This window comes from Tetrao urogallus (genome assembly GCF_951394365.1).
Source record: "Tetrao urogallus genome assembly, contig: scaffold_139, whole genome shotgun sequence".
Lineage (NCBI taxonomy): Eukaryota > Metazoa > Chordata > Aves > Galliformes > Phasianidae > Tetrao > Tetrao urogallus.
The window spans coordinates 141-27,322 of NW_027638874.1; the positions used below are offsets into that span (position 1 = coordinate 141).

Sequence of the window (27,182 nt, forward strand, 5' to 3'; positions counted from 1 at the left end):
TTGGAGGGGAGAGGCCATGGGGCGGGGCTATGTGAGGGGGCGGGGTTATTGGAGGGAGTGAGAATAAGGGGCGGGGTTACGGGAGAAGGCGGGGCTACGCGGGCAAGGCTATTGGTCGGGGTTATATGAGGGGGCGGGGCTACGGGACGCGGGGGGCGATGTTATTGGAGAGAGTGAGACAATTGGGGGCGGGGCTATGTGAAGGGGCGGGGCTTCGGGAGGTGGGGTGTGAGGTTATTGGAGGGAATGAGGCTATGGGGGCGGGGCAATGTGAAGGGCGGGGCTATAAGGGGCGGGGTTATGGGGGCGGGGTTATAAGAGGTGTGGGGGGGTCGTGGGGTGCATATAGGGGGGAAGGGGGGTGCAGATGGTGTGTATGGGAGGCAGGGGTGGGGGAGCAGGGTGGGCGGTGGGGCTGTGAATGGGGGGTGGGCGCTACAGGGGGTGGGGATGGGGAGAGGGGAGTTATGGGGGGTGGGTGCTGGGGGCTGCAGGGGGGCAGGGATGGGTGAAGGGCAACCCCCGTCCCCCTCCCCCTTTAGCTTCCTTTCACAATGGCCGCAGCTCGGGCCCCGCAGGCTGTGGGGCTGCACACAAACCCCCATTGTGGGTCTGGTGGGGGGGGGGGGGGGGGGCGGCCACAAAGCCACTGTTGTGGGGCTGGGGATTGGGGGGGGGGGGGCTCCTGCCCTCGGTGCCGCATTGTCCCCAAGGCCATCCGTCCCTGTGTCCCCCCCAGACACGGTTTGTCCCACTGGGCCGGGTGGGGACGGGTCACCGTGGGGACCCCATGGGGTTGGGGTGGAGAAATGCGGCGCCAAGGGGGAATGGAGCCCATCTGGGTCAGAGGGCACAACTCCAACGGGCGGCTCTATGGGGCTGGCAGTGGGGCCGGGATGCTGGGGGAGCTCCTCCCCCCTCCAGCCCTATAAATAACCCTGGCTGTGATCCCAAAGGATGGCGATGGGGAGGGGGGAAACCGCAGCGCTCCCTCTGCAGCCATCGCTGCTTCCGGAGGGCCCCACATCTCCGTGTCCCCACATCTCTGTGTCCCCACATCTCCGTGTCCCCACATCTCCGTCCCCCCATGTCCCCTCTTGCCCTGGTTTCCCCCCTCCCCACGTGCCCCACATCACCCTTCACTGGGACCTCTGTGCCCCCTGTGCCCCCCACAGCCCCACATCTCCCATTCTGTGTTTTCTCCCATTCCCAGACCCCCTCTGTCTCCCCCCGCTGGATTTCCCCATCCTCCCCATCCCTACAACCCCCCCCCCTCCCCCCGCAGCCCCCCACTGTCAACTCAGGGCTTTGGGGTGCAGGGCACAGAGGTGGCATTGCCAAGCCATGGGGCTGGAGGTGTCCCTGCGGTTCCCCCTACCTCCGTGTGCCCCACATCCCCCATGCTGAACGCCCCAATCCCTGCCTCCCCTCGGTTCCCTGTCTTTAACCCCCTGCAGCCCCCTCCCCGCTGGACCCAGGGTTTGGGCTGGGGGGGGTTTTGGGGTGCAGGGGGTTGAGGTGGGGGTCCGGGTGGCAGTGCTGACGGTGCTGCCGTCCCCAGCTCAGCGCCAATGCCCTCATCTTCCTCTGCACCAACGTGGTGGGGGTCTGCACCCATTACCCTGCGGAGGTGGCGCAGCGTAAAGCCTTCCAGGAGACCCGCGGGTACATCCAGGCACGGCTGCACCTCCAGAGGGAGAACCGGCAGCAGGTGGGGGGCAGGGGGGGCATTGGGGGCAGGGGGGTGGTGGGGACCTGGGGATGGGGGGGAACCCCGAGGGGCGGCGGTGGTGGAGAGGCTGTGGGTGCTGGAGATGGTTGGAGATCCAGGGCCAATGGGGTGGTGGAGGTGGTGGGGATGTGAGGGGACAGCGGGGACCTGATGGTGGGGACCCCGGGCGGTGGGGATGGAGAGGCTGTGGGTGATGGGGTGGTGGTGGGGATGGTTGGAGACCCAGAGACCATGGGGGTGGTGGAGGTGGTGGGGATGTGAGGGGACAATGGGGACCTGGAGGGGACAATGGGGACCTGGGGATGGTGGTGGTGGTGGGGATGTGGGGACCCCCGAGGGGCGGTGGTGATGGAGAGGCCGTGGGTGATGGGGTGGTGGTGGGGATGGTTGGGGACCCAGGGCCCATGGGGATGGAGGGGATGTGAGGGGACCATGGGGACCTGGAGGGGACAATGAGGACCTGATGGTGGGGACCCTGAGGGCGGTGGTGATGGAAGGGCTGTGGGTGCTGGAGATGGTTGGGGACCCAGGGCCCATGGGTCAGTGGAGGTGGTGGGAACAGTGGGGACTCAGGAGGACAGCAGATGATGGGGAGTGGGGACGGGGGGGACCTGGGGATGGTGGGGACCCGGAGGGGACAACGGGGACCTGGGGATGGCGGAGGTGGTGGGGATGTTGGATGGCGGGGACCCTGAGGGGCGGCGATGGAGGGACGGTGGGTGACGGGCGGTGGGGCGCAGGAGCGGCTGCTGCTGTCGGTGCTGCCCCAGCACGTGGCCATGGAGATGAAGGAGGACATCAACACCAAGAAGGAGGACATGATGTTCCACAAGATCTACATCCAGAAGCACGACAACGTCAGGTACCGCGGGACGGGGGGGGGACGGGGGGGTCCCATGGTGGCGTCACCCCGCGTCCCCACCCACGGCCTTCCTCCCTGCAGCATCCTCTTCGCTGACATCGAGGGCTTCACCAGCCTGGCGTCCCAATGCACGGCGCAGGAGCTGGTGATGACGCTCAACGAACTCTTTGCACGATTCGACAAGCTGGCGGCGGTGCGTGGGGGTGTGGGGACATGGGGGGCAGCAGGGACATGGGGGGCAGGGGGGACATGGGGGGCAGTGGGGACATGGGGGGCGGTGGGGACATGGGGGGCAGTGGGGGCAGCAGGGGCTCGGAGGGGGTGGTCGGGACACCAGGAGGTGATGATGATGGAGAGGAGGTTGGGGTGGGGTTGGAGATGGTGGGGATGATGGGGGGCCTTGGGACAGCGGGAATGGTGGGGACAACTGGGATCTGGAGGCACTGGGATGATGGAATCATGTGGGGCTGATGGGGAACTTGGGGGCGATGGGAAGGGGGGGAAGGGGGGGACAGTGGGGAGCTGGGAACCTGGGGGTGGTGGGGGCACAGGGACCATGGGGACCCAGGGATGGTGGGAATGGGGGGCAGTGGGGGCAATGGGGAGCTGTGGACTGGGAGGGGGCCACGGGTAGCCGGGCAGAGGTGATGGGAGCACAGGGACAACGGGGACCTGGGGACGGTGGGGATGACAAGGAGCTGGGGGCAATGGGAAAGGTGGGGACAGTGGGCAATGGGGCAGTGGGGACCTATGGGATGGGTAGGAACAAAGGGAATAATGGGGGCAGTGGGAATAGGGGGAACAGTGGGGGCAATGGGGAGCTGTGCACTGGGTGGGGGCCACGGGGAGCCGGGCACAGTGGAGATGGGGGGGGTCACAGGGACCGTGGGGACGACAAGGAGCTGGGGGCAATGGGAAAGGTGGAGACAGTGGGAACAGAGGGGGCAATGGGGGCAGTGGGATGGGTAGGAATAAAGGGAATAACGGGGGGCAGCAGGGAATGGTGGGTGTCACGGACATAGAACCATGACATGGGGACAGTGGGGGCAGTGGGGAGCTGTGCACGGGGTGGGGGCCATGCAGAGCCGGGCACAGTGGAGATGGGGGGGGGGTCACAGGGACAGTGGGGACGACAAGGAGCTGGGGGCAACGGGGGACCCCCTGACCCCCCCCCCGTTCACCTCCTGCCCCCAGGAGAACCACTGCCTGCGCATCAAGATCCTGGGCGACTGCTATTACTGCGTGTCGGGGCTGCCGGAGGCGCGGGGCGACCATGCGCACTGCTGTGTGGAGATGGGGGTGGACATGATCGAGGCCATCTCGTGAGCACGGGGGGGCCGGGGGGGGGTCGGGGTCGGGGTCGGGGTCAGGCAGGCCGTGTGACCCCCCCTCGCCCCCAGGTTGGTGCGCGAGGTGACGGGGGTGAACGTCAACATGCGCGTGGGGATCCACAGCGGGCGTGTGCACTGCGGGGTGCTGGGGCTGCGCAAGTGGCAGTTCGACGTGTGGTCCAACGACGTCACCCTGGCCAACCAGATGGAGGCAGGGGGCAAAGCGGGGTGAGGAGCGGCGCCGGCGGGGTCGGCGGTCGGGGTCCCGGGAGGGGGGGCTCTACAGGGTGCCGTGTCTCCAGGCGCATCCACATCACGTGGGCGACGCTGCAGTGCCTGAACGGGGATTACGAGGTGGAGCCGGGGCACGGCGGGGAGCGCAGCGCCTACCTGAAGGAGCACAACATCGAGACCTTCCTGATCGTGGGCTGCAGCCAGAAGCGCGTCAGTCTGCGGCGGGGGGCTGGGATGCAGCCGGGACCCCGCGGCGGGGGCTGAGGGCGGCGGCTGGGGGGCCGCGATGGCGGCGGAACGGGGGGCGGCGGCGTCCGGGTCGGGGCGGGACGGGATGGGGGACGGGACGGGGGAGCGGCGGCAAAGGGGGCGCGGGGTCGTGGGGGTCCTGCAGCCCAAGGAGTCCGGAGCTCCTGGGAGCCGGCAGAGGCGGGACCCCGTCGTCCCACCCCCCGTCGTTGCGTCGCCCCACGACCCCTTTGGTCCCCGGTCCCGTTTATTCCACGATCCCGTTGTTTTGTGGCCCTGCCGTCCCGCAATCCTGCGTCCTGTGGCCCCGCAGGGTTTTTTTATGCTTTGTGGCTCCAGGACCCCGTGGTTCTGTGACCCCTTCTATGGGCCCACGGTTCCACATTCCCTGGTTCTATGATCCTAAAATCCTGCGGTCCTATGGTTCTACGATCAGATATTTCTACGACCCCATGACCCTATGGTTTTATGGCCCCATGGTTCTGTGTCCCCACAGTTCCATGTCCCCACGGTTCCCTGTCCCCACAGTTCCGTGTCCCCACAGTTCCGTGTCCCCACAGTTCCGTGTCCCCATGGTTCCGTGGCCCCGTTTCTCCCCACCCCAATGATTCCACGTCCCCCCGTTTCTACGATCCTTTCTTTCCCCCCTCGGTGCCCACGCGCCTCCTCTCCCCTCGCTGCCCACAGAAGGAGGAAAAAGCCCTGCTGGCCAAACTGCAGCGCAGCCACGCGGGCTCTGCGGAGGCCTTGGTTCCACGCTGGGTTCCGGAGCGTTCCTTCAGCCGCACCAAGGACTCCAAAGCGTTCCGTCAGATGGTGAGCGCTGCCGTGGGGGGGAGACCCCCAGCATGGTGCTGCCGGCCCCCCATTGTTGCCCTCAGCCCCCCAGCGTTGCCCTCAGCCCCCCAGCGTTGCCCTCAGCCCCCCATTGTTGCCCTCAGCCCCCCAGCGTTGCCCTCAGCCCCCCATTGTTGCCCTCAGCCCCCCATTGTTGCCCTCAGCCCCCATTGTTGCCCTCAGCCCCCCATTGTTGCTCTCAGCCCCACACCGCCTTCCTGTGGGCTCCCATCGCAGCTCCAGGGCTGCATCCTGTGCCCGCAGCCCCGCAGGCTCCCCGTCCCCTTTGGGTTCTGTGTCCTTTTTTGGGGTCCTCCTTGGGGCGCCTCCACGGGGGTCAGGGGGCCCCATTCTCTCCTTACGTGGCTGTGAGACCCCCCCCCTCCTCCCCCCACCCTCGGCTCCTTTCCAGGCTTTGGGGATCCATGGGGACCCCTTTGCTCCTGGTGACCCTGGGGTGCCCCAATGCCCCACGTCATCGTCACCATGGGGGACCCCGAACCCAAATGCAGGGTGATGCCGTGGAATGCAGGGCAACCATGACCCCTAAACTCAACCCCTAACCCTTGACCTCTACCCCAACCCCTACCCTTGACCCCTAACCCTAAGCCCCAACCCCTGACCCCTACCTTTGACCCTGACCTCTAACCCTGACCACAACACCTGACCCCTGACCCCAACACCTGACCCCTAGCCTGACCTCTAACCTGACCCCTGACCCCAACACCTGACTCCTACCCTGACCCCTATCCCCTACCCCTGGACCCAACCCCTGACCCCTACCCTGACCTCTAACCTGACCCCTGACCCCTAACTTTGACCCCCAACCCTAAGCCCTGACCTCTAACCTGCCCCCCGACCCCTAACTCCAACCCCTAATTTTGACCCCTAACCCTAAGCCCCCACCCCTACCCTTGACCCTGACCCCTAACCAGACCCCCAACCCCTGCCCCCTACCCCTAACCAGACCCCTGACCCCTCTGCCCCCCCTGCAGGGCATCGATGACTCCACCAAGGACAAGTAAGCCCCCCCCCCAGCCCCCCCCTCCCCCCGGGGTCTCCCCCAGCGATCGCTGACCCGCCGCCCGCAGCCGCGGTGCCCAGGAGCCCCTCAACCCCGAGGACGAGGTGGACGAGTTCCTGGGCCGCGCCATCGACGCGCGCAGCATCGACCAGCTGCGCAAGGACCACGTCAGGCGCTTCCTGCTCACCTTCCAGAGCCCCGAACTGGAGAGGAAGGTGAGGCTGCACCCCCCCACAATGGGGTTCCCCCTCTGCCCACCCCATCCCCTCTCCCCCCGTCCTTTGGGGTCTCCTATTCCCCCCCCTCCATCCTTTGGGGTCTCCTGTTTCTCCCCTCTGTTCCCAATCCATCCTTGGGGTGCCCTGTTCCCCCTCCATCCTTTGGGATCCCCAATTCCCATCCATCTTTTGGGGTCCCCTATTTCCCCACTCTATTCCCCCCCTCCATCCTTTGGAGTCCCCTATTTCTCCCCTCTACTCCCAACCCATCCTTTGGGTGCCCTGTTCTCCCTCCATCCTTTGGGGTCCTCTATTCCCTTCCATCATTTGGGGTTCCCTATTCCTTTCCATCCATCCTTTGGGATCCCCAATTCCCAATCCATCCTTTGGGTCCCCTGTTCCCCCTCCATCCTTTGGGGTCCTCTATTACTTCCCATCCATCCTTTAGGGTCCCCTATTTCCCCTCTCTATTCCCCCCCTTCATCCTTTGGGGGTCCCCTGTTTCCCCACTCTATCCCCCCTCCATCCTTTGGCGTCCCCTCTTTCCCCTCCACCGTTTGAGTTCCCCTATTTCCCCACTCTATTCCCCCCTCCATCCTTTGGGGTCCCCTATTTCTCCCCTCTGTTCCCAATCCATCCTTGGGGTGCCCTGTTCCCCCTCCATCCTTTGGGATCCCCAATTCCCATCCATCTTTTGGGGTCCCCTATTTCCCCACTCTATTCCCCCCTCCATCCTTTGGGGTCCCCTATTTCTCCCCTCTATTCCCAATCCATCCTTTGGGGTCCCCTGTTCCCCCTCCATCCTTTGGGGTCCCCAATTCCCTCACTATCCTTTGGGATCCCCTAAGTCCCCACCATTCTTTGGGAACTCCAATTCCCTTCCATCATTTGGGGTTCCCTATTCCTTTCTATCCATCCTTTGGGGTCCCCTCTTTCCCCTCCATCCTTTGACTTCCCCTGTTTCCCCACTCTCTTTCCCCTTCATCCTTTGGGGTCCCCTCTTTCCCCTCCCCATTCCCCCCTCTGTCCTTTGGGATCCCCTAAATCCCCACCATCCTTTGCGCTCCCCCAATTCCCTACCATCCCTTGGGGTCCCTCTGTTCCCCACCATCCCTTCATGTCCCCTATTTATCTCCCCTTCCTCCTTTGGGGTCCCCTCTGTTTTGCCCCCTCCTTTCCTTCCCATTCCAACCTCCTGGTCCCCCCCTGTCCCCCCACATCCTCACCTCGTCCCCCCTTGCAGTACTCCAAGAAGGTCGATAACCGCTTTGGGGGCTACGTGGGCTGCGCTCTGCTCGTCTTCTGCTTCATCTGCTGTGTGCAGCTCATCATCTTCCCCCTGTGAGTGCCCCATAGCGCCCCATAGCACCCCATAGTGCCCCATAGCACCCCATAGCACCCCATAGCGCCCCATAGCGCCCCATAGTGCCCCATAGCACCCCATAGCGCCCCATAGCACCCCATAGCACCCCATAGCGCCCCATAGCGCCCCATAGTGCCCCATAGCGCCCCATAGCGCCCCATAGCGCCCCATAGCGCCCCATAGTGCCCCATAGTGCCCCATAGCGCCCCATAGCACTCAGCCCCCACCCCACAGCTCCCTGCCACCCCCCTGGATCCCCATAGCCCACCCCATAGCTCTCACAGTCCCCCTTACACTCAACAGCCCACCCCATAGCGCTCACAGCCCGCCCCACAGCTCTCCGCAACAGCCCCCATAGGCCCTATAGCCCACCCCATAGTGCTCACAAGCCCCATAGCCCACCCCACAGACCCAACAGCCCACCCCACAGTACTCAGAGCCCTCATGGACCCCATAGCCCACCCCATAGTGCTCACAGCCCCCATAGGCCCCATAGCTCACCCCATAGCACTCAGAGCCCACCCCATAGCGCTCACAGTCCCCATAGGCCCCATAGCCCACCCCATAGGCTCCATAGCCCACCCCATAGTGCTCACAGCCCCCATAGGCCCCATAGCCCATCCCATAGGCTCCATAGCCCACCCCATAGTGCTCACAGCCCCCATAGGCCCCATAGCCCACCCCATAGCACTCACAGTCCCCATAGGCCCCATAGCCCACCCCATAGTGCTCACAGTCTCCATAGGCCCCATAGCCTGCCCCATAGCGCTCACAGTCCCCATAGGCTCCATAGCCCACCCCATAGGCCGCATAGCCCACCCCATAGCACTCACAGCCCCCATAGGCCCCATCGCCCACCCCCTAGCGCTCGCCATCCTCCCCACAGCTCCCCACTGATGATCGGTGCCTACGTCGGAGCCTTCCTCCTCCTCTCCTCCATCCTCTTCATCTGCGCCGTGCATTCGTGCATCACCGTGAGTTGGGGGGGGGCAGTGGGGCGGCTGTGTGTCCGTGGGGCGGTTCGTTGGCTGGACCTTAACGGAGTTCCCCCCCCCCCCCCATCCCAGCTGTTCCCCCCCGTGCTGCAGCGTTTGTCCCGTGCCATCGTCCGCTCCCGCACCCGCAGCACCGCCACCGCCGTCCTCGTCGTCGTCCTCGTCTTCATCACCGCCTTTATCAACATGGTACGGGGTGGGGATGGGGGTAAAGGGGGGATCTGGGAGAGGGGGGGGGGGGGGAGTCCGGGGCGTCCCCTCACCCCGCTGCCCCCCCCTTTTCCCCCATCACCCCACAGTTCTCCTGCAGTCGGGTGCCGCTGCGGGACTGCGCCGCCCGCGCCCTCAATGTCAGCCCTGCCGCCGTGGGGCCCTGCGAGCTGCGCGCCCTCAACATCTCGCTGGGGGCCCCTCCAGGGCTGTGCCGCCCGCAGGGGGGGGACTGCGACTTCCCTGAGGTGAGCGGGGATGGGGGGGGGTCCTGAAAGTGGGGTTGGTGGTGGGTGGGGGGGACCCAGAGGGGCTGGGATCCCGTGGCTGCTGCCATGGGCTCTGCGGAGATGCCGTGTCCCTGCGTCCGTAGGGCGCTGCCGTGGGTCCCAGCGGGGGCGGTGTCCCCATGGGTGCTGCCATAGGGTCCCCAAAGGGGCTGGGTTCCTATAGGTTCTGCAGTGGGGTCCCCAAAGGGGTCACGTCCCCATGGGTGCTGCCACGGGGTGCCCAGAGGCGCCACGTCCCCATGGGTGCTAGCATGGGGTTCCCAGAGGTGACATGTCCCCATGGTGCTGCCACGGGGCACCCAGAGGTGCTATGTCCCCATAGATGCTGCCATAGGGTCCCCAAAGGGGTCACATCCCCATGGTGCCCATGGGGTGCCCAAAGGCGCCATGTCCCTATGGGTGCTGCCATGGGGTCCCCAAAGGTGCCTTGTTCCCACGGTGCCCACGAGGTCCCCAGAGGTGCCACGTCCCCATGGTGCTGCCTTGGGGCACCCAGAGGTGCCATGTCCCTATGGGTGCTGCCACGGGGCACCCAGAGGTGCCACGTCCCCATGGTGCTGCCATGGGGTCCCCAGAGGTGCCTTGTCCCCATGGTGCCCATGGGGCGCCCAGAGGTGCCACATCCCTATGGGTGCTGCCATGGGGTCCCCAGAGGTGCCATGTCCCCACGGTGCTGCCTTGGGGCACCCAGAGGTGCCACGTCCCCATGGTGCTGCCACAGGGCGCCCAAAAGTGCCATGTCCCCATGGTGCCCATGGGGCACCCAAAGGTGCCACATCCCTATGGGTGCTGCCACGGGGTCCCCAAAGGTGCCTTGTCCTCATGGTGCCCATGGGGTGCCCAGAGGTGCCACATCCCTATGGGTGCTGCCATGGGGTCCCCAAAGGAGCCATGTCCCCATGGTGCTGCCACAGGGAGCCCAAAAGTGCCATGTCCCCATGGTGCCCATGGGGCGCCCAGAGGTGCCACATCCCTATGGGTGCTGCCACGGGGTCCCCAAAGGAGCCATGTCCCCATGGTGCTGCCTTGGGGTCCCCAAAGGTGCCTTGTCCCCACGGTGCCCACGAGGTCCCCAGAGGTGCCATGTCCCCATGGTGCTGCCTTGGGGCACCCAGAGGTGCCATGTCCCTATGGGTGCTGCCACGGGGTGCCCAGAGGTGCCACGTCCCCATGGTGCTGCCATGGGGTGCCCAGATGCGCCATGTCCCTATGGGTGCTGCCATGGGGTCCCCAGAGGTGCCACGTCCCCATGGTGCCCATGGGGCGCCCAGAGGTGCCACATCCCTATGGGTGCTGCCACGGGGTCCCCAGAGGCGCCACGTCCCCAGGCGCTGCCACCCGACTCGCGGCGCCCCCCGCCCGTGGTGCGGTGACGCGGTGTCCGTGCGGCGCGGTGTCGCACTCGCTGTCCCCGCAGTACGCGACGCTCGGCGTGGTGCTCAGCCTGCTGGCGGCCGCCGCGTTCCTGCAGCTGAGCAGCGCCGGGAAGCTGCTGCTGGGGGCGGCGCTGGGGGGCGCCTACCTGGCGCTGGCCGAGGGGCCGCACGCCGCGCTCTTCGACAACGCGGATCTGCTGCTGCTGGCACACGCGCTGTGAGTCGCCCGGGTCCCCGCCGTCGCCTCCCGTCGCCTCCGGGTCGCTACGACGGAGGTCGTTGGGGTCGCCGCCCCGCTGCGTCGCCGTAGGGTCCCCTCCGTGCCCCCTTGGGGTCATGGGGTGTTCACCATAGGAGCAGCACCCGCTGTGACCCCCTGCCCCCTCCATGTCCCCTCTGGGTCCCTACTGTGTCCCCCTGTCGCATCTGTGTCCCTATAGGGTCCCCTCTGTGCCCCCTTGGGGTCATGGGGTGTTCACCAAAGGACCACCACCCGCTGTGACCCCCCGTCCCCTCCATGTCCCCTCTGGGTCCCTACTGTGTCCCCCTGTTGCACCTGTGTCCCTATAGGGTCCCCTCTGTGCCCCCTTTGGGTCACCGCAGCTTCACTGCCTCTATAGGGTCTCCTCTGTGTCCCCTTGGAGTCCTACCATGGGATCACCACCCCACTGTGACCCTCTGTCCCCTCTGTGTCCCTATAGGGTCCCCTCTGTGCCCCCTTGGGGTCATGGGGTGTTCACCAAAGGACCACCACCCGCTGTGACCCCCCGTCCCCTCCATGTCCCCCCTGGGTCCCTACTGTGTCCCCCTGTTGCATCTGTGTCCCTATAGGGTTCCCTCTGTGTCCCCTTGGGGTCACCATGGCTTCGCTGTCCCTCTGTGTCCCCTCCATGTCCCCTTGGGGTCACCATGGGGTCACCACCCCACTGTGACCCCCTCGCTGTCAGTGTCCCCACCATATCCCCTCGGGGTCCCTACTGTGTCCCCCTGTCCCCTCTGTGTCCCTGTAGGGTCCCCCTTGTGTCCCTTTGTGGTCACCATGGGGTCTCTGCCTCTCGGTGACCCCCCTGTGCTCTCCCTACAGACCCTCCTTCAACGGCACCCAGGGGGAATGGTGAGTGGGGAGTGGGCTCTGGGGGCGTCTTTGGGCTCTGGGGGCATCTTTGGGGTCGGGGGGGTGTTTGGGCTCTGGGGGCATCTTTGGGGTCGGGGGGCATCTTTGGGGTCAGGGGGGTCTTTGGGCTCTGGGGGCATCTTTGGGCTCTGGGAGCATCTTTGGGGTCGGGGGCATCTTTGGGGTCGGGGGTCTTTGGGCTCTGGCGGGGATCTTTTTGGGGTTGCTGGGGTCTGGCTGTGCCCCCGGGCTCCAGATGCACCTTTGAGCCTGGAGACCCCCGAGGTGGGTGCAGACCCCAGTGCCGCATCCCCGTTAGCGGGGTGGGGCAGAGCCGCGCTCCCACCCCCAGCACTCAGCAGTGGGTCTGGGGTCCCGCAGCCCGGTGGAGGGGAAGGTGGCTCTGCGTTACGTCACCCCCGTGGTGCTGGGGGTCTTCGCCCTGGCCCTGTACCTCCATGCACAGCAGGTGGAGTCCACAGCGCGCCTCGACTTCCTCTGGAAGCTGCAGGTATGGGGGGGATGTGGGGTGGGTGGGGGGTGTGGGGCTGGGAGTGGGGTGGGATGATGGGTCACAGGGATGGGATGGGATGGGATGGGATGGGATGGGATGGGATGGGATGGGATGGGATGGATGGGATGGGATGGGATGGGATGGATGGGATGGGGTGGGATGGGGATGGGGATGGGGGTGGGATGGGATGGAGATGATGGGTTACAGGGATGGGGATGGAAATAGGAACGGAGATGGGATGGGTCACAAAGGTGGAGAAAGGGCGGGAATGGGAATGGGGTGGAATTGGAATGGGGATGGAATGGGTGACAGGGATGGGATGGGATGGGATTGGGTCATAATAGGGATGGAGATGGGATGGGGATTGGGATGGGGATGGGGATGGAAATAGGAATGGAGATGGGATGGGATGGGGATGGGGATGGAGAAGGATAGAATGTATGGGGGGATGAAGGGGTTGGGGTGCAGGGAGTCCTGGGGGGGCATGGAGCACCGTGTGTGGGGCACAGAAGGATAGATGGGGATGGGTCCCAGGGGTGGGAATGAAGATGGGATGGGATGGGGGTGAGATGGGATGGGATGGGATGGAGGGGATGGGATGGGATGGAGGGGATGGGATGGGATGGGATGGGATGGGATGGGATGGGATGGGATGGAGGGGATGGGATGGGATGGGATGGTGTGGGATGGGATGGGATGGGATGGTGTGGGATGGGATGGGATGGGATGGGATGGGATGGGATGGGATGGGATGGTGTGGGATGGGATGGTGTGGGATGGGATGGGATGGGATGGGGGTGAGATGAGATGGGGGTGAGATGGGATGGGATGGAGGGGATGGGATGGGATGGGGTGGGGGTGGGATGGGGGTGGGATGGAATGGGGTGGGATGGGATGGGGGGTCACAGGGGTGGGATGAAGACCCCCAGGCACAACCCCCCCCCCCCGCACACTGCAGGCGACGGGCGAGAAGGAGGAGATGGAGGAGCTGCAGGCCTACAACCGGCGGCTGCTGCACAACATCCTCCCCAAGGACGTGGCTGCGCATTTCCTGGCGCGGGAGCGGCGCAACGACGAGCTCTACTACCAGTCCTGCGAGTGCGTGGCCGTCATGTTCGCCTCCATCAGCAACTTCTCCGAGTTCTACGTGGAGCTGGAGGCCAACAACGAGGGCGTGGAGTGCCTGCGGCTCCTCAACGAGATCATCGCTGACTTCGACGAGGTGTGGGGGCTGCGGGGTGCTGGGGTGGTGGAGGGGCAGCGGGGTGTCATTGTGGGGCGCAGGGGGTCCCGGGTGCACGGAGCGTGGGGTGGAGAAGGGTGGAATGCGTGGGGTGGGGTGCAGGGGGTCCTGGAGGGGCCATGGGGTGGGGGGTGTGGGGTGGAGAAGGGTGGAATGCTGGGGGGGACCGTGGGGTGGGGTGCAGGGGGTCCTGGGGGGGCACAGAGCACCGTGTGTGGGGTGGAGAAGGGTGGAATATGTGGGGGGATGAAGGGGTTGGGATGCAGAGGGTCCTGGGGGGGGCACAGGGTGGGGTGCGTGGGGTAGAGAAGGATGGAATGCATGGGGTGGGGTGGAGGGGGGTCCTGGAGGGGCCACGGGGTGGGGGGTGTGGGGAGAGCGTGGGGTGGAATGCAGGGGGGGACCGTGGGGTGGGGTGCGGGGATGCTGGGGGGGCACGGAGCACCGTGTGTGGGGTGGAGAAGGGTGGAATGTGTGGGGGGTCTGGGGGGTGGAGTGCAGGGGGTCGTGGAGGAGCCACATGGTGGGGTGCATGGGGGGATGAATGGGGTGAAGGGCAGGGGGTGCTGGGGGGGCACAGAAGGATGGAATGTATGGGGGGATGAAGGGGTTGGGGTGCAGGGGGTCCTGGAGGAGCCAGGGAGTGGGGTGCTTGGGGGCGATGAATGGGGGATGATGGGGCGAAGGGCAGGGGGTGCTGGGGGGGCAACGGAGCGCCGTGCATGGGGAGCACGAAGGAAGAGGGCATTGGGGGGGGGGGGGGCGTTGGGCAGGGCTGGGGGTCTGAGAGGCCGTGCGGCAGGGGGGGCATGGGGTGCATCGCATGGGGGGGTGAAAGGGGAGATGGGATGGGGATGGGGATGAGATGGGATTGGGATTGGGATGGGATGGGGATAGGAATCAGGTGGGATTGCGATGATGGTGACAGGGATGGCGATGGGATGGGAATCAGGTGGGATTAGGATTGGGATGAAAGGGTGAGATGGGGGGGGGGGCTGGGGGGGGCGCAGAGCAGCGAGCGGGGGGTGGGGAAGGATGGATGGAACGCATGGTGGGAACACGGGGGGGGATGTGGGGGGCCGGGGGGGGGCGCAGAGCAGGGAGGCCAGGGGGGCTGCAGGGCGGCGGTGCAGGAGGGGCAGGAGGAGCCGCAGGCGGTGCAGCAAAGGCCGCGTCCTGCAGATCATCAGCGAGCAGAAATACCGGCAGCTGGAGAAGATCAAAACCATCGGCAGCACCTACATGGCCGCCTCCGGCCTCAACGCCGCCACCTACGACCGCGAGGGCCGCAGCCACGTGGCCGCGCTGGCCGACTACGCATGCAGCTGATGGAGCAGATGAAGTACATCAACGAGCATTCCTTCAACAACTTCCAGATGAAGATCGGTGCGTGCGCGGCTGAGACGGGAGCGGGGTGGGATGGGGATGGGATGGGATGGGATTGGGGTTGGGATTGAGATTGGGATGGGATGGGGAAGGAAACAGGATGGGATGGGGATGGGATGGGATTGGGATTGGGATGGGGTTGGAATGGAATTGGGATGAGATGGGATGGGGATGGGGATGGGATGGGATTGGGATGAAATGGGATTGGGATGGGATTTGGATTGGGATTGGGATGGGGTTGGGATGGGATTGGAATTGGGATTGGGATGGGGATGGATGGGGTTGGGATAGGATTGGAATTGGGATTGGGATGGGGATGGGATGGGGATGGGATGGGATTGGGATGGGGTTGGAATGGAATTGGGATGAGATGGGATGGGGATGGGGATGGGATGGGGATGGGGATGGGGATGGGGATGGGGATGGGATTGGAATTGGGATTGGGATTGCGATTGGGATTGGAATTGGATTGGGATGGGGATGGGATGGGATGGGGATGGGTTGGAATGGAATTGGGATGAGATGGGATGGGGATGGGGATGGGATGGGGATGGGGATGGGGATGGGATGGGATTGGAATTGGATTGGGATTGCGATTGGGATTGGAATTGGGATTGGGATGGGGATGGGATGGGATGGGATGGGATTGGGATGGGGTTGGAATGGAATTGGGATGAGATGGGATGGGGATGGGGATGGGATGGGATGGGGATGGGATTGGAATTGGGATTGGGATTGGATTGCGATTGGATTGGAATTGGGATTGGGATGGGGATGGGATGGGGATGGGATGGGATTGGGATTGGGATGAGATTGGATGGGGATGGGATGAGATGGGATTGGGATTTTGATTGCAATGGCATTGGATGGGATTGGAATGAGATGGGATTGGGATGGGGATGGGATTGGGATTGGATGGGATTGGGATGGGGTTGGAATGGAATTGGGATGAGATGGGATGGGGATGGGGATGGGATGGGATGGGGAGGGATTGGAATTGGGATTGCGATTGGGATTGGAATTGGGATTGGGATGGGGATGGGATGGGGATGGGATGGGATTGGGATTGGGATGAGATGGATGGGGATGGGGATGAGATGGGATTGGGATTTTGATTGCAATGGCATTGGGATGGGATTGGGATGAGATGGGATTGGGATGGGGATGGGGATGGGATTGGGATTGGGATGAGATGGATTGGGATTGGATGGGATTGGGATGGGATTGGAATGGGGATGGGATGGGGATGAGATGGGATTGGGATTGAGATTGGGATTGGGATGGAGATTGGGATGGGGATGATGGGTCACAAGGATGGGGATGGGATAGGATTGGGATGGGAATGAGATTAAAAATGGGGATGGAGATGAGATGGGATGGGAATGGGGATAGGGATGGGGGTAGGAACAAGATGGAATGAGGATGGGGATGAGATGGGATTGGATGGGATGGGATAGGATTAGGATTGGGATGGGAATGGGAAGGAGATGGGATGGGGATGGGATGAGATGGGATTGGGATGGGATGGGGATAGGAATCAGATGGGATTGCGATGATGGTGACAGGGATGGCGATGGGATGGGAATCAGGTGGGATTAGGATTGGGATGATGGTGACAGGGACGGGATTTGCACCCCCACCCCGTTGCCTTCGCTCCCCTTTGCACACTTATTTGCACCCTCAACCCTCGCATTTCCCCATTGCCCACGCTTCCTTTCCATACTGCACACCCCTTTGCACCCCCCCCTTTCCCCCCGCTGCCCCACCGCCCCCAGACCCCACGGGGGGGGGGGGGGGGAGCACACACCACCCTCTGTCCCCCCCCCCCAGGTCTCAACATGGGCCCGGTGGTGGCGGGGGTGATCGGGGCGCGCAAACCCCAATACGACATTTGGGGCAACACCGTCAACGTCTCCAGCCGCATGGACAGCACCGGCGTGCCTGACCGCATCCAGGTGGGATGGGGACGGTTTGGGGGGGGGGGGGGAGGGAGGGGGGAACCTGCGCCCCCCCCCCCAACCCCATTTCTCACCCCAATCCCCCCCCCTCCTCCCCGTCTCAGGTGACCACAGATCTGTACCAGGTGCTGGCAGCCAAGGGCTACGTGCTGGAGTGCCGGGGGCTGGTGAAGGTTAAAGGCAAAGGGGAGATGACCACCTACTTCCTGAACGCCGGCCCTGGGGGCAGTTAGGGGGTAGCCCCCCCCCCCCCCCCTCAGCCCCCACCCCCCCACCCTCCTCCCGTGGGGAAACCCCCCACCCCCCCCAGCAAACCCATGGGTGGGGTGAAAAGGAGGAACCCAAAAACCCCATTGAAAGGAAATGGTGGCGGTGGGGGGGGTAAAAAGGGAGAAACGGACGCAAGGGAGGGGGTTGGGGGGGGGCTGCGGTTTGGCCCCCCCTCCTCAAGCGATGTTTGGGGCTGAGGGGTGGGGGGGGCAGGGTGCAATTCCCCCCCTCCGCTGCCATTTGATGATTCCCCCCCCCCCCCCCGTGCCAAAGAGGGGAGGGGGAGATGGGGACCCCCCCCCTAAGATTTGGGGCCCCCCCACCCCTCCTGTGCCAAACATAAGTGCCCATCCCCCCTCGGGGGGGCGTAGCAGAGCAGTGGGGGCCCCCACCCCCCCAGGACCCCCACCCATGGGGGAGGTGTGGGGGGGCTCCTCCCTTTTAAATGCAAAAAAAAACCCCATAATGAAGTGTCTTTTTTTTTTTTTTTTTTTTACCCTCTCCTTTTTCTTTTTTTTTTTCTTTTTTTTAAGCAGCTCGGGGTTGGGGGGGGGGGTCGCCCCCTCTTCCCCCCCCGCGGTACGCACTTCCACTCTCCCCTCCCCCCCTTCATGTACAGATAAATTATATAAACGCGCTTTGATACGAGAGGTGCTGTGGCCTTGGGGTCAGAGGTCGGGGGTCAGAGGTCGGCGGGGGGGGTCACAGGGCGCGGGGCGGGCCGGGTGCGGGGCGCATCGCCCTTCCCAGCAGCGCTTCACTCACTTCCGGTGCGGCTTTAATCTTCCCCCTCACTTCCACTTGGCTGCACTCACTTCCGCCCCTCGCCCCACCTTCTTCCGCTTTCCGCAGATACCACTTCCGCTTTTCGCCCTACCCACTTCCGCTTACGGCAGCCCTCCCTTCCGCTGCCGCGCCCCTCCGATTCGCGACTTTCTCCGTCACAATTCTCCCGCCCCGCCTCTCGCGCATGCGCGTCGCCCCTCTCCGCCTCGTTACCGCCCGCCGTGCGCGCGCACCCCGCCCTGCGTCATAACGTCAGTGCGTACGTTACGCTCGTGCGTGCGTGCGCGCGCGGGCGCGGATCGCCATGGAGGCCTCGGCGGGCGGCGGGGCGGCGCGGCGCTGGTATTTCAGCCGCGAGCAGTTGGACCGCAGCCCCTCGCGGCGAGCCGGTCTGGATCCCGACAAGGAGCTCTCGTACCGCCAGCAGGCCGCCAACCTGCTGCAGGACATGGGGCAGCGCCTCAACGTGTATCCGGCCGCGGTAGGCCGCGAGGCCTGAGCTCGAGTTGGGGCCTGGGCCGGCGGCGGGGCGGGAGCGCGGATCGGCGGTGGGGTGGGGGTGGGAGAAGCGGGCCGCGGGGAGGCGGCCGGGATGCGGGGCGGTGCGGGGAGGGCTGGCGGACCGGCCGGGGATCGGAGGCGAGCCGCGTTTCCTTAACGCCGCCATCAGCTCCCAGCTCACCATCAACACCGCCATCGTGTACATGCACCGCTTCTACATGGTGCAGTCCTTCACTCAGTTCCACCGCAATGTAAGTGGGGCCGGGGCTCTTTGTGTCTGCATTCGGGCGCCGAGGGCCCTTTTTTCCCTCCTGGGGGGGTTTGGGCTTTGTTTAACGAACGGCCGTTTGCCTGAAGCTGTGAAAAACGGCGGAAATCGTTTGGTTGGTTTTTGTATCTTTGGGTGGGATGAGGGGGAACGGCTTTAAAGTGAAACGGGGGGCGGAGGCGAGGTGTGAGGAGGAAATAATTCCCTCGGGGGGCGGCGAGGCCTCGGGGCTGCTGCCTGTAAGGTGTGGGTGCCCTCATGTGGGTGGGCGCGGATGGGGCTCTGCCATGCTGATGGGAGCAGCCCAGGGCTGGGGGGGGGGGGGCTTCGGGGGGCTCCTTCCGATCCTTCCCCTTCTACCATCTCACGAATGGTTTTTCTCTTCGTTTCGTCCTGTGAAGTCGGTGGCTCCTGCGGCATTGTTCCTGGCGGCCAAAGTAGAGGAGCAGCCCAGGAAGCTGGATTATGTGATCAAGGTGGCCCACGCCTGCCTGCACCCCCAGGAGCCGCCCCCCGACACCAGGAGCGAGGTGAGCGGCGCGCGGGGCCCTGCATCGCAGCCACGGTGATGTTGGGATCCTCAGAGCGATGCTCTGCGTCCTGGGGCGCTCAGAGGCGGCTCCCCGTTCTCCCACCTCTCCACTGCAGGGAGCTTTTGGGGTTCTGTGCGGCAGCAGGGGTTTCTTACCCGATTTGTGGCAGGGATTCTTCTGTTCTGCTCCGCTGTGCCAGCGGTGCTCAGGTGCCCTCTGTGGTGCCGTGTTAAAAGCTGGATGCTTTCTTTACCCCGACCCGCGCTGCTGGGATGTGGGGCAGAGCGTTGGTGCCGTGCGCTTTGGATCTGCTCTGCCCCCACGTGTTTAATGCTGGTTTGGTTCGAAGTGCTGCCCCACAAAGCAGCTGGAAGCGAGCAGCCAACCCAGGGGAAGGGGGCCTTTAGCCTCCAAAAGCTGGAGGGCAAATCTTCCTCCTCCTGCTGGGAGGGAGGGGGCTGGCGGTGCGGCCTGGCGCTCTGCGGAGCAGCACAGCGATTCCCCTCTGTTCTTTCTGCCTCCCTGGGAAGGGCTGCTGGGAAGGGCCCTTAGGAACGGGCAGCTTTAGGTGCTGCAGTGGGAGTAACTCGCCTGTCCTCTCAACCCCAGGCCTACCTGCAGCAGGCGCAGGACCTGGTCATCCTGGAGAGCATAATCCTGCAGACTCTGGGTGAGTTCTTCAGCCGGGTGCCGCGCGAATCCCAGAGCCAGGAGCCGCAACCCCCAGCTGGGGGGCAGGAGAGCAGCAGCCCCACTCTGTTCTCAGCCTCTTTCCGCCCAGCTCAGCGCTCTGTGCTGTGATCCCATCGCCGTCGCTGCTCAGAGGGGTGGCGGCGCTGCCTGAGCTCAGTGCTGCTCCAGCCCTGCGGCCACGAATGCCGGCTGTGCGGCCTTGGTTCTGTCTGACCTCATTTAATTTGGGCCATCGTCCCCCGCTGCTGCGCTTTGGGTCGCCCATGGAGCCCCAGTCTGAGCTCTGCTCCGTTCCAAAGCCACCTTCCTTAACCTCGTGGTACAGCCAGAATATTCTGGAATGTTCTGCCCGGAAAGGACTGGGGTCTGTTGCGCACATGGAGCAGAGGCATTTTTTTTTTTCTTGGGTGTTTTCTGGTCTTTAAACCATAAAGCACAAATTGAATAGGAAACCAAAGGGAGGACGGAGGCGCGGTGACGCGAGTGCTGCAGGCCGCTTCAAAGGGAAAAGCCTGCTTCCCTTTGGCTTTTGGGGTGACAGAAATTCCTCTGAGCAGATGCCATTGTCTTCTCCTTCCTCCCAGCTGCTGTAAGAGGCTTTGTCCTGCTATTTTTAAAACGCTTCGTGGCCGTTTCGTTTCCAGTGAGGTCTTTCAAGCGCTGAAGGCGTTGAGCTGCTCGGAGGCCCCACAGCAGCAGCAGCAGCAGCAGCAAAGACCTTCGGGCTGCTCTGTTCTGCCTGCTCCAAGCAGGGCTGGGGCTGGAGGGGGGAAGGGGGGAGGTTTGTGGGCAGGGGGCTCTGCCCGCTGTCTGACGGCCGCGTCTCCGTCCTCTTGCAGGCTTTGAGATCACCATCGACCACCCGCACACCCACGTGGTGAAATGCACGCAGCTCGTCAGAGGTGAGAAGCCCTCAGCTGCTCCTGGGCGGCGCTGCAGGGGTTTTTGGGGGCTCCGGCTGCCCTGAGGCCCAGCGCCGAGGCTCCCAGTGCCCCCATGGCGGCGCTGAGCGGCACCAAACGCAGCCCTGCCCCACCTCCCTCCACACATCAGGCAGCTCTGCTCAGCCCCCCTCCCCTTCTCTCCCCCCGGGGCTCTCAGCCCCCCGCCCCCCTGTGGGGCTCCCCCAGCTGTTCCCAGTGCCCAGCAGAGGGGGAGCAGCTCCCTGCCCTGCTGGCTGTGCTCTGTGCGCTGCCTCCAGGCAACCCTTGGCCCCCTTGGCCACCCTGCTGCCCCCAGGTGCCCCTCTGTGCCCGGCTCCCCTGGATTGCAGTGACCACAAGCAGAGGCGGCTGCCGAGCCGCACAAAGCTTTTCATGCAGCAGCTTCTAGAAGCTCTGTGGAGGCGCAGCATGGAGCGAGGCAGGCCGTGCTGCCCGTCCTGTTAACGTGTGGGGCAGCAAACCATCGCTCCTCAATCAAGCCGCGTTTGCCGGCAGCCTGCAGTGACACCCGGCTTTTTCTCCCCTTCTCTCTTGCAGCCAGCAAGGACTTGGCGCAGACGTCCTACTTCATGGCTACCAACAGGTTATTATTTACCGTCGATTCGTATCCGAGGGGCGGATGTGAGGGGCTGCCCCTCTGCTGGCCACCCCTGGGTGCTCAGCTGGGCGCCCTTCCTCCTGCTGGCGCGGGAGCGCAGTGGGGGCGCGGGAGGGGGGGGGGGGGGGGCTGCCCAGGAGCCTCACTGCTTGCTTCTGATGGTAAGTGAGACAGCTGCAGGAAGGTGCGAGGGGGAAATAACGGCCCTGGGGTAGCTGTGAAGCCGACCTGCAGTGGTTTTGTTTGCTTAGGCGTTAGGTGCCAGCGCGCCCTCGCAGGGCCGGGTGCTGCGTGGGTTGTGAGCGCATCTGAGCCCCGCAGGAGGCTGATGGGGGCGAGAAGGGAGCAGAGGAGGAGCTGGATGAAGGGTTTGGGGTGGGAACGGAGATGTGGGTGAGCGCTCCAGCAGTGCCGGCAGCAGCCAGGGGCGGATTGGGGGGGGGTGAAAGGAGTCCGTGGGTCCTTCGGCCTCGGGTAGCGCCAGGTAAGGCGTGGAGCTCCTGGAGGTGACAGCAGCGCCGCGCTGGGCTCTGCCCCCCTCTGCCCCACTGCTGCGCTTGGGGAACCGAGGCTGCCAGCAGCAGGAGGAGAGCGGAGCGGCCCGGCGTCGGCCGCTTGGTGCTGTGTGAGGCAGGGAGGCGGCGCTGCTCCCTCTGCCCCGGGGGCTGCGCTCCAGGTTTCCCCCCTGGGCTTTGCACGAAGGAGCTCTTGGTGACGCGTGGCTGCGTGGTTCCCCCCCCTCTCAGGTGCTTCCCCCCCCAGCAGTCATTGCAAAAGCAAGAAGTGAGGCGTGGAGGTGAGGCTGGAAGGAAGCGCGCGGCGCTGCGCTCAGAGCTGGGCTGTGTTGCTCCTGCGCTGCGTGAGGCTTCCCTCCCACTGAGCTTCCTGGCTCTGTGGCTCTGTGCTGTGCGGGCGACGCAGCGCCCATGAAAACCCATCGCTGGAGGCGTCTTGGCTGCCCGCAGCCCCGGGCCCTCGCTAAGCAGGGGGCTGCAGCCCGCGCTGCCGGGCTCTGGTTGCTCTGGTTGCTCTGGTTGCTCTTTACGAGGCTCAGCGCAGCGCCTGCAGGTGAAGAGCGGAGCTCAGAGCTGGGATGCGTCCGTCCCACGACTTCACGCGGCTCTGAGCTCCTTATGGCGGCTTCCGAGCCCTTCGCTGCTGCTCCCTGCGCCTCCCTTCCCAGCCAGCCGGTAGCGGCACGCGAATTTCCTCACTAAGGGACAGATGAGCGCCTGTCGTGTGGCCGGGCTGCTCGCAGCCTCTCGCGTGGCTCTGCGAGGGGAGCGGGGCCGGGCTGGAGCCCTGCGGAGCCGTGGTTGCGCTGCACCCCGTGCAACCCCCCGTGTGTCGCCCCCAGCGCTGCGCTGTACGAGGTTTGGAGCCGCCCTGCGGGGCCGGGGGCGCCGCCTCCCAGCCGGGCGCTGACGGAGGCGCGGCTCTGGATCGGCTCCGTCCTGCGGCCGCCGTGCGTGAGGTGGCGTGGTGTCGCAGAGCCGGATTGCCTTAGGCCTTAAGCACCGAACCTCCCCGCTGTGTGAGGGGACGCCGCCCCGGTGCCGGTGGGGAGCAAAGAGGGGACGAGCGCGGATCCCACGAGCGCAGCGCTCGGTGGAGCGGCTCGCGGCGGCGCGGCCTCCCCTGCAGGCGAACGGAGGAGCCCGGAGCGGAGCTGCGTGCAGCTCGAGGGGGAGGCAGGCAGGAAGGAGCCGTGGCACGGAGCCGGCCCGCGGCAGGGTTGTGCTGGGGGAGGAGCAGCAGGGACCCCGGCCACGGCCGCCCCTTCCGCAGCGTCTCTCCAGGGGGCGATTGCGTGCGCTGAGCTTCAGCCTTGGGAGCTGATGGCTTTTTGTTTCTCTCTCCCCGCTGGCGACGTCAGCCTGCACCTGACCACCTTCAGCCTGCAGTACACCCCTCCCGTTGTGGCCTGCGTCTGTATCCACCTGGCTTGTAAATGGTCCAACTGGGAGATCCCAGTCTCCACGGACGGGAAGCACTGGTGGGAATACGTTGATGGCACTGTAACTCTGGAGCTCTTAGATGGTAAGTTTTGGAGCGAGGTTCCCCCGAAGGCTCTTGTATTTCCTTGGCATCTCTGTTCCTGCCATTCAGACACGGCCACTTCGTGGGCTCGAAGGGCTTCTGGTTTTGCCGTGGTTTCCAGCGCAGCGGCCGCTATGGTGCGACAGAGATGGCAAAAGGCACGGAGAGATGAGTTCAATGCGGTCAGTGGTGCCGGCTGTCGCACCGCCCGTCCTCGAGTAGCTCCATGCCATCGTAGCTCCGTCCGTCAGCGAGCAGGGGGCCGCCCTGAGGATCCGGGCCGCTCCGCTCGTCCCTCTGACCTCCCCCTTCCCTCCCTTGTGTCTCCTCTGCAGAACTGACCCATGAATTCCTGCAGATCCTCGAGAAAACCCCCAACCGGCTGAAGCGCATCCGGAACTGGAGGGTGAGGCTGCGGCGTCGGCATGGGGGGGGGGGGGGGGGGGGCTGCTGTGGGGCAGAGCGGGGAGGGGGCGGCGCGGGTCTGCAGAATCACAGCATCACAGAACTGTAGGGGTTGGAAGGGAGCTGCAGAGCTCATGGAGTCCAACCCCCTGCCCCAGCCGTTCCTACAGCAGGGCGCACAGCTCGGCGTCCAGGCAGGTCTGGAACATCTGCAGAGCAGGAGACTCCAAACCTCCCCGGGCAGCTGCTGCAGTGAACAGTGGGACCCATAGAGACGCGTTGGGACCCAGAGACACACTGGGACCATAGAGACACTGGGACCATAGAGACACGTTGGGACCCATAGACTCCACCACCCCCCTGGGCAGCCTGTTCCAGTGAACAGTGGGACCCATAGAGACACATTGGGACCCATAGAGACCCATTGGGACCCATAGACTCCCCTCCCTCCCTGCAGCCTGTTCCATTGCTCCTCCCCTCACTGCACAGCCGTTCCTTCGCACATTGCTGCACAACTTCCTGTGCTGCAGTTTCCGGCCGTTTCCCCTCGTCCTGTCTCCACTCCCCACTGAAAAGAGTCCGGCCTCGCCATTCTGCCCCCCACACCTCAGATATTTACAGACCTGGATCAGGTCCCCTCTCAGCCTTCTTTTCCCAAGGCTGAACAGACCCAGTTCACTCAGCCAGCCTTTCCCCATAGCAGAGATGCTCCAGGCCCCTCCCCATCTTGGTGGCCTCCGCTGGACTCTTCCCAAGAGCTCCCTGTCCTTTTTGTGCTGGGGAGCCCAGAACTGGACGCAGTGCTGCAGATGAGGCCTCACAGGGCAGAGCAGAGGGGGAGGATCGCCTCCCTCCACCTGCTGGCCACGCTCTGTGCAATGCAGCCCACTCGGCTTTGGCCACCAGGGCACACTGCTGGCTCACGGCCGACCTTCGTCCCCCAGGACACCCAGGTCCCTCTCCGCCTCGACGCGGGGAGGAGCCCGGAGATGTCAGTGCTCCGTCCCGAGCGCCCCATGAAAACAGCCGCGCTTCCCTTGCAGGCCACGCAGGCGGCCAGGAAATCCAAAGCCGACGAGCACGGCGAAGACGAGGGGCTGTCGGAGCAGACCATCCTCAACATGATCTCCAGGAACAACAGCTCGGATATGAACATCGCGGGGCTGATGAGCATGTCCACGTCCTGCGCGGCCTCCGCGGGGCCCTCGCTGCCGGCGCCCGCCGATTCTCCCGGCGCTCCGAGCGCGGCGGACGCGGCTCCGGCAGAGCGCTGGCTGTCGCAGCACCCCGCGTCCAAGCTGGAGGCGGCGCAGAGCCACCGGACGGCCGAGGGCGCGGCGGGGGCGGAGCAGCAGCCCGGTCCGCAGCAGCAGGACGGCGGCGGCTACGGCAAGCAGGGCGCCAAGAGCGCGCCGTCGGCCAAGGTGTCGCTGAAGGAATACCGCGCCAAGCACGCCGAGGAGCTGGCGGCGCAGAAGAGGCAGCTGGAGAACATGGAGGCCAACGTGCGCTCGCAGTACGCGTACGCGGCCAAGAACCTCCTGGTGCAGCAGCAGAGGGAGAGGGAGGTGCAGCAGGACGGCAACCCGTCGCCCATCATCCTGAAGATCCCCATCGCCGAGAACCCCGAGCGCCCGCCGGGCCCCGACAAGGGCGACAAAAGCGCGGCGCTGAAGCTGAGGATCCCGATGGGGGGCGCCGGGGCGGAGCGGCCGCTGCCCTCCAAGCAGGAGGAGATCAAGATGCGCATCAAGGTGCCCGGCGAGCGGCCGGACGACGGCGGCGCCAAGAGCCGGGCGGAGCACAAGGAGAAGCACAAGGGCCACTCGTCCAACCACCACCACCACAACCACCACTCGCACAAACATTTGCACCCGCAGCTCGGCGCCGGGCCCAGCGCCGCGCTCGGCAAGCGCCCGGCAGACTCGAAGCACGCGGCGCCGACGGCCGGCGCCGCCCCCCATAAGAGCTACGGCCTCTTCGGCTCCTCCCGAAAGCGGCCGCCGCCGGAGGAGGGCGCGGCCCACGAGCACCAGCCCAAAGTCAGCAAAGGCCCCAAGGGCGCCGCGCCGCCGTTCCCCTACCCGCACCTCCCGGGGCCGCACGGCTCGGACGCCGTCGCCGCGCTGCCCGCGCTGCCCTCGGCCCCCGGCAAAGCGCGGGGCGGCGCCCACGGCAAATCGGACAAAGGACCCGCGGGGGCCAACGGCCACAACGCCTCCCAGCCCAGTGACTACCAGGATACGGTCAACATGCTGCACTCGCTGCTGAGCGCGCAGGGCGTGCAGCCCGGCCAGGCGCCCCCCTTCGAGTTCCACGCGTACGGGGAGCTCTTGAACCCCAGGCAAAGCGGCCGACCCGCCAACACGGACAGACCCCGACCCCCCCCCCTGCCCTCAGAACCTCCCCCTCCTCTGCCCCCCCTCCCCAAATAGGGCCCTTTTTACTACTGAATTCCTGCAGCCCCGACCCTGCGCTGACCGGGGGGTGGGGAGGGGGGGTGGGAGGAAGGGCTGGTTTGTTCTCCACTGCCTCACGAAGAACTTATTTTATTATTATAACTTTTATTATATCGGTATTCAGAGCGCGGAGATGGCGAAGCTGTGAAGGCACGAATCCTTCCCTCCTCCTCCTCGCTCCCTCCCTCGCCGCCTCCCCGTCGGCAGTGGGGCTCCGTCCCCGCTGCAGCCGAAGCCCCCGAATGGGGGGGGGCACCACGTCCTTGTGGGGGAAGAGGGGGAGGTGGGGGCCTGAAGGGGGGGGGGGGGGTATTTAAGACGTGTCACAGAAAAATCTACGACGTTTTACAAATAATTTAAGCAGTAACTTATATGGTAGCGTTTGGTTCCTTTGTCGGGGCGGGATGCTGGACGGTGACGGGGGGGCAGAGGGGCCTTTGGGGGCCGATGGGGGCACGCAGGATGTGTGGGGTGGATGGGGGCGGGCTGTGGTGGAGGCTCTGGCTGCGGGGCAGCGGGCGGCTGAGGGCTGTGCGGTGATGCTGCCTGCAGAATAACGGCTCCGTGCCCCCATCTCAGCCCTCGCGTCCGTCCCTGGTGTTTGGAGCTGCAGGTTTGGGGTTGGAGGAGCCCGGAGTGGGGCTGGGGGGCAGCTTGGGGCCCTGCTCTGTGCTCAGCCCGCGGCTCCCTTCAGTGGGAGCCCTGCAGCTCCAGCTGTGCCCTCAGCTTGAGCGCTCCGGCCGCATTGG

General features: G+C 65.0%; 2 protein-coding genes across 2 annotated transcripts; both read left to right on the forward strand.

The window, feature by feature from the left end:
- Positions 1 to 1,561: 1,561 nt before the first annotated feature.
- LOC306957678 (adenylate cyclase type 6-like) lies at positions 1,562 to 17,169 on the forward strand (the record flags this gene model as incomplete). Its single annotated transcript, XM_079551151.1, is given in 21 exon segments — positions 1,562 to 1,711; positions 2,473 to 2,594; positions 2,676 to 2,787; positions 3,789 to 3,916; positions 3,995 to 4,153; positions 4,228 to 4,369; positions 5,096 to 5,224; positions 6,241 to 6,266; positions 6,337 to 6,484; positions 7,731 to 7,828; positions 8,737 to 8,824; positions 8,918 to 9,034; positions 9,145 to 9,303; positions 10,763 to 10,938; positions 11,806 to 11,835; positions 12,217 to 12,346; positions 13,308 to 13,571; positions 14,775 to 14,907; positions 14,910 to 14,978; positions 16,809 to 16,933; positions 17,041 to 17,169. Coding segments are annotated over 21 exon segments (2,634 nt in total), but the record flags the coding sequence as incomplete, so codon positions are not given.
- A 1,127-nt stretch (positions 17,170 to 18,296) lies between these two features.
- Positions 18,297 to 26,463, forward strand: CCNT1 (cyclin T1; the record flags this gene model as incomplete). The annotated part of the gene is made up of 9 exons (XM_079551149.1): positions 18,297 to 18,460; positions 18,663 to 18,744; positions 19,163 to 19,291; positions 19,904 to 19,964; positions 20,827 to 20,889; positions 21,469 to 21,514; positions 23,406 to 23,569; positions 23,905 to 23,975; positions 25,018 to 26,463. 9 exons carry the CDS (start codon positions 18,297 to 18,299, stop codon positions 26,407 to 26,409), a joined length of 2,172 nt encoding a protein of 723 aa, XP_079407275.1. The 3' UTR covers positions 26,410 to 26,463.
- Between the last annotated feature and the right edge of the window lie 719 nt (positions 26,464 to 27,182).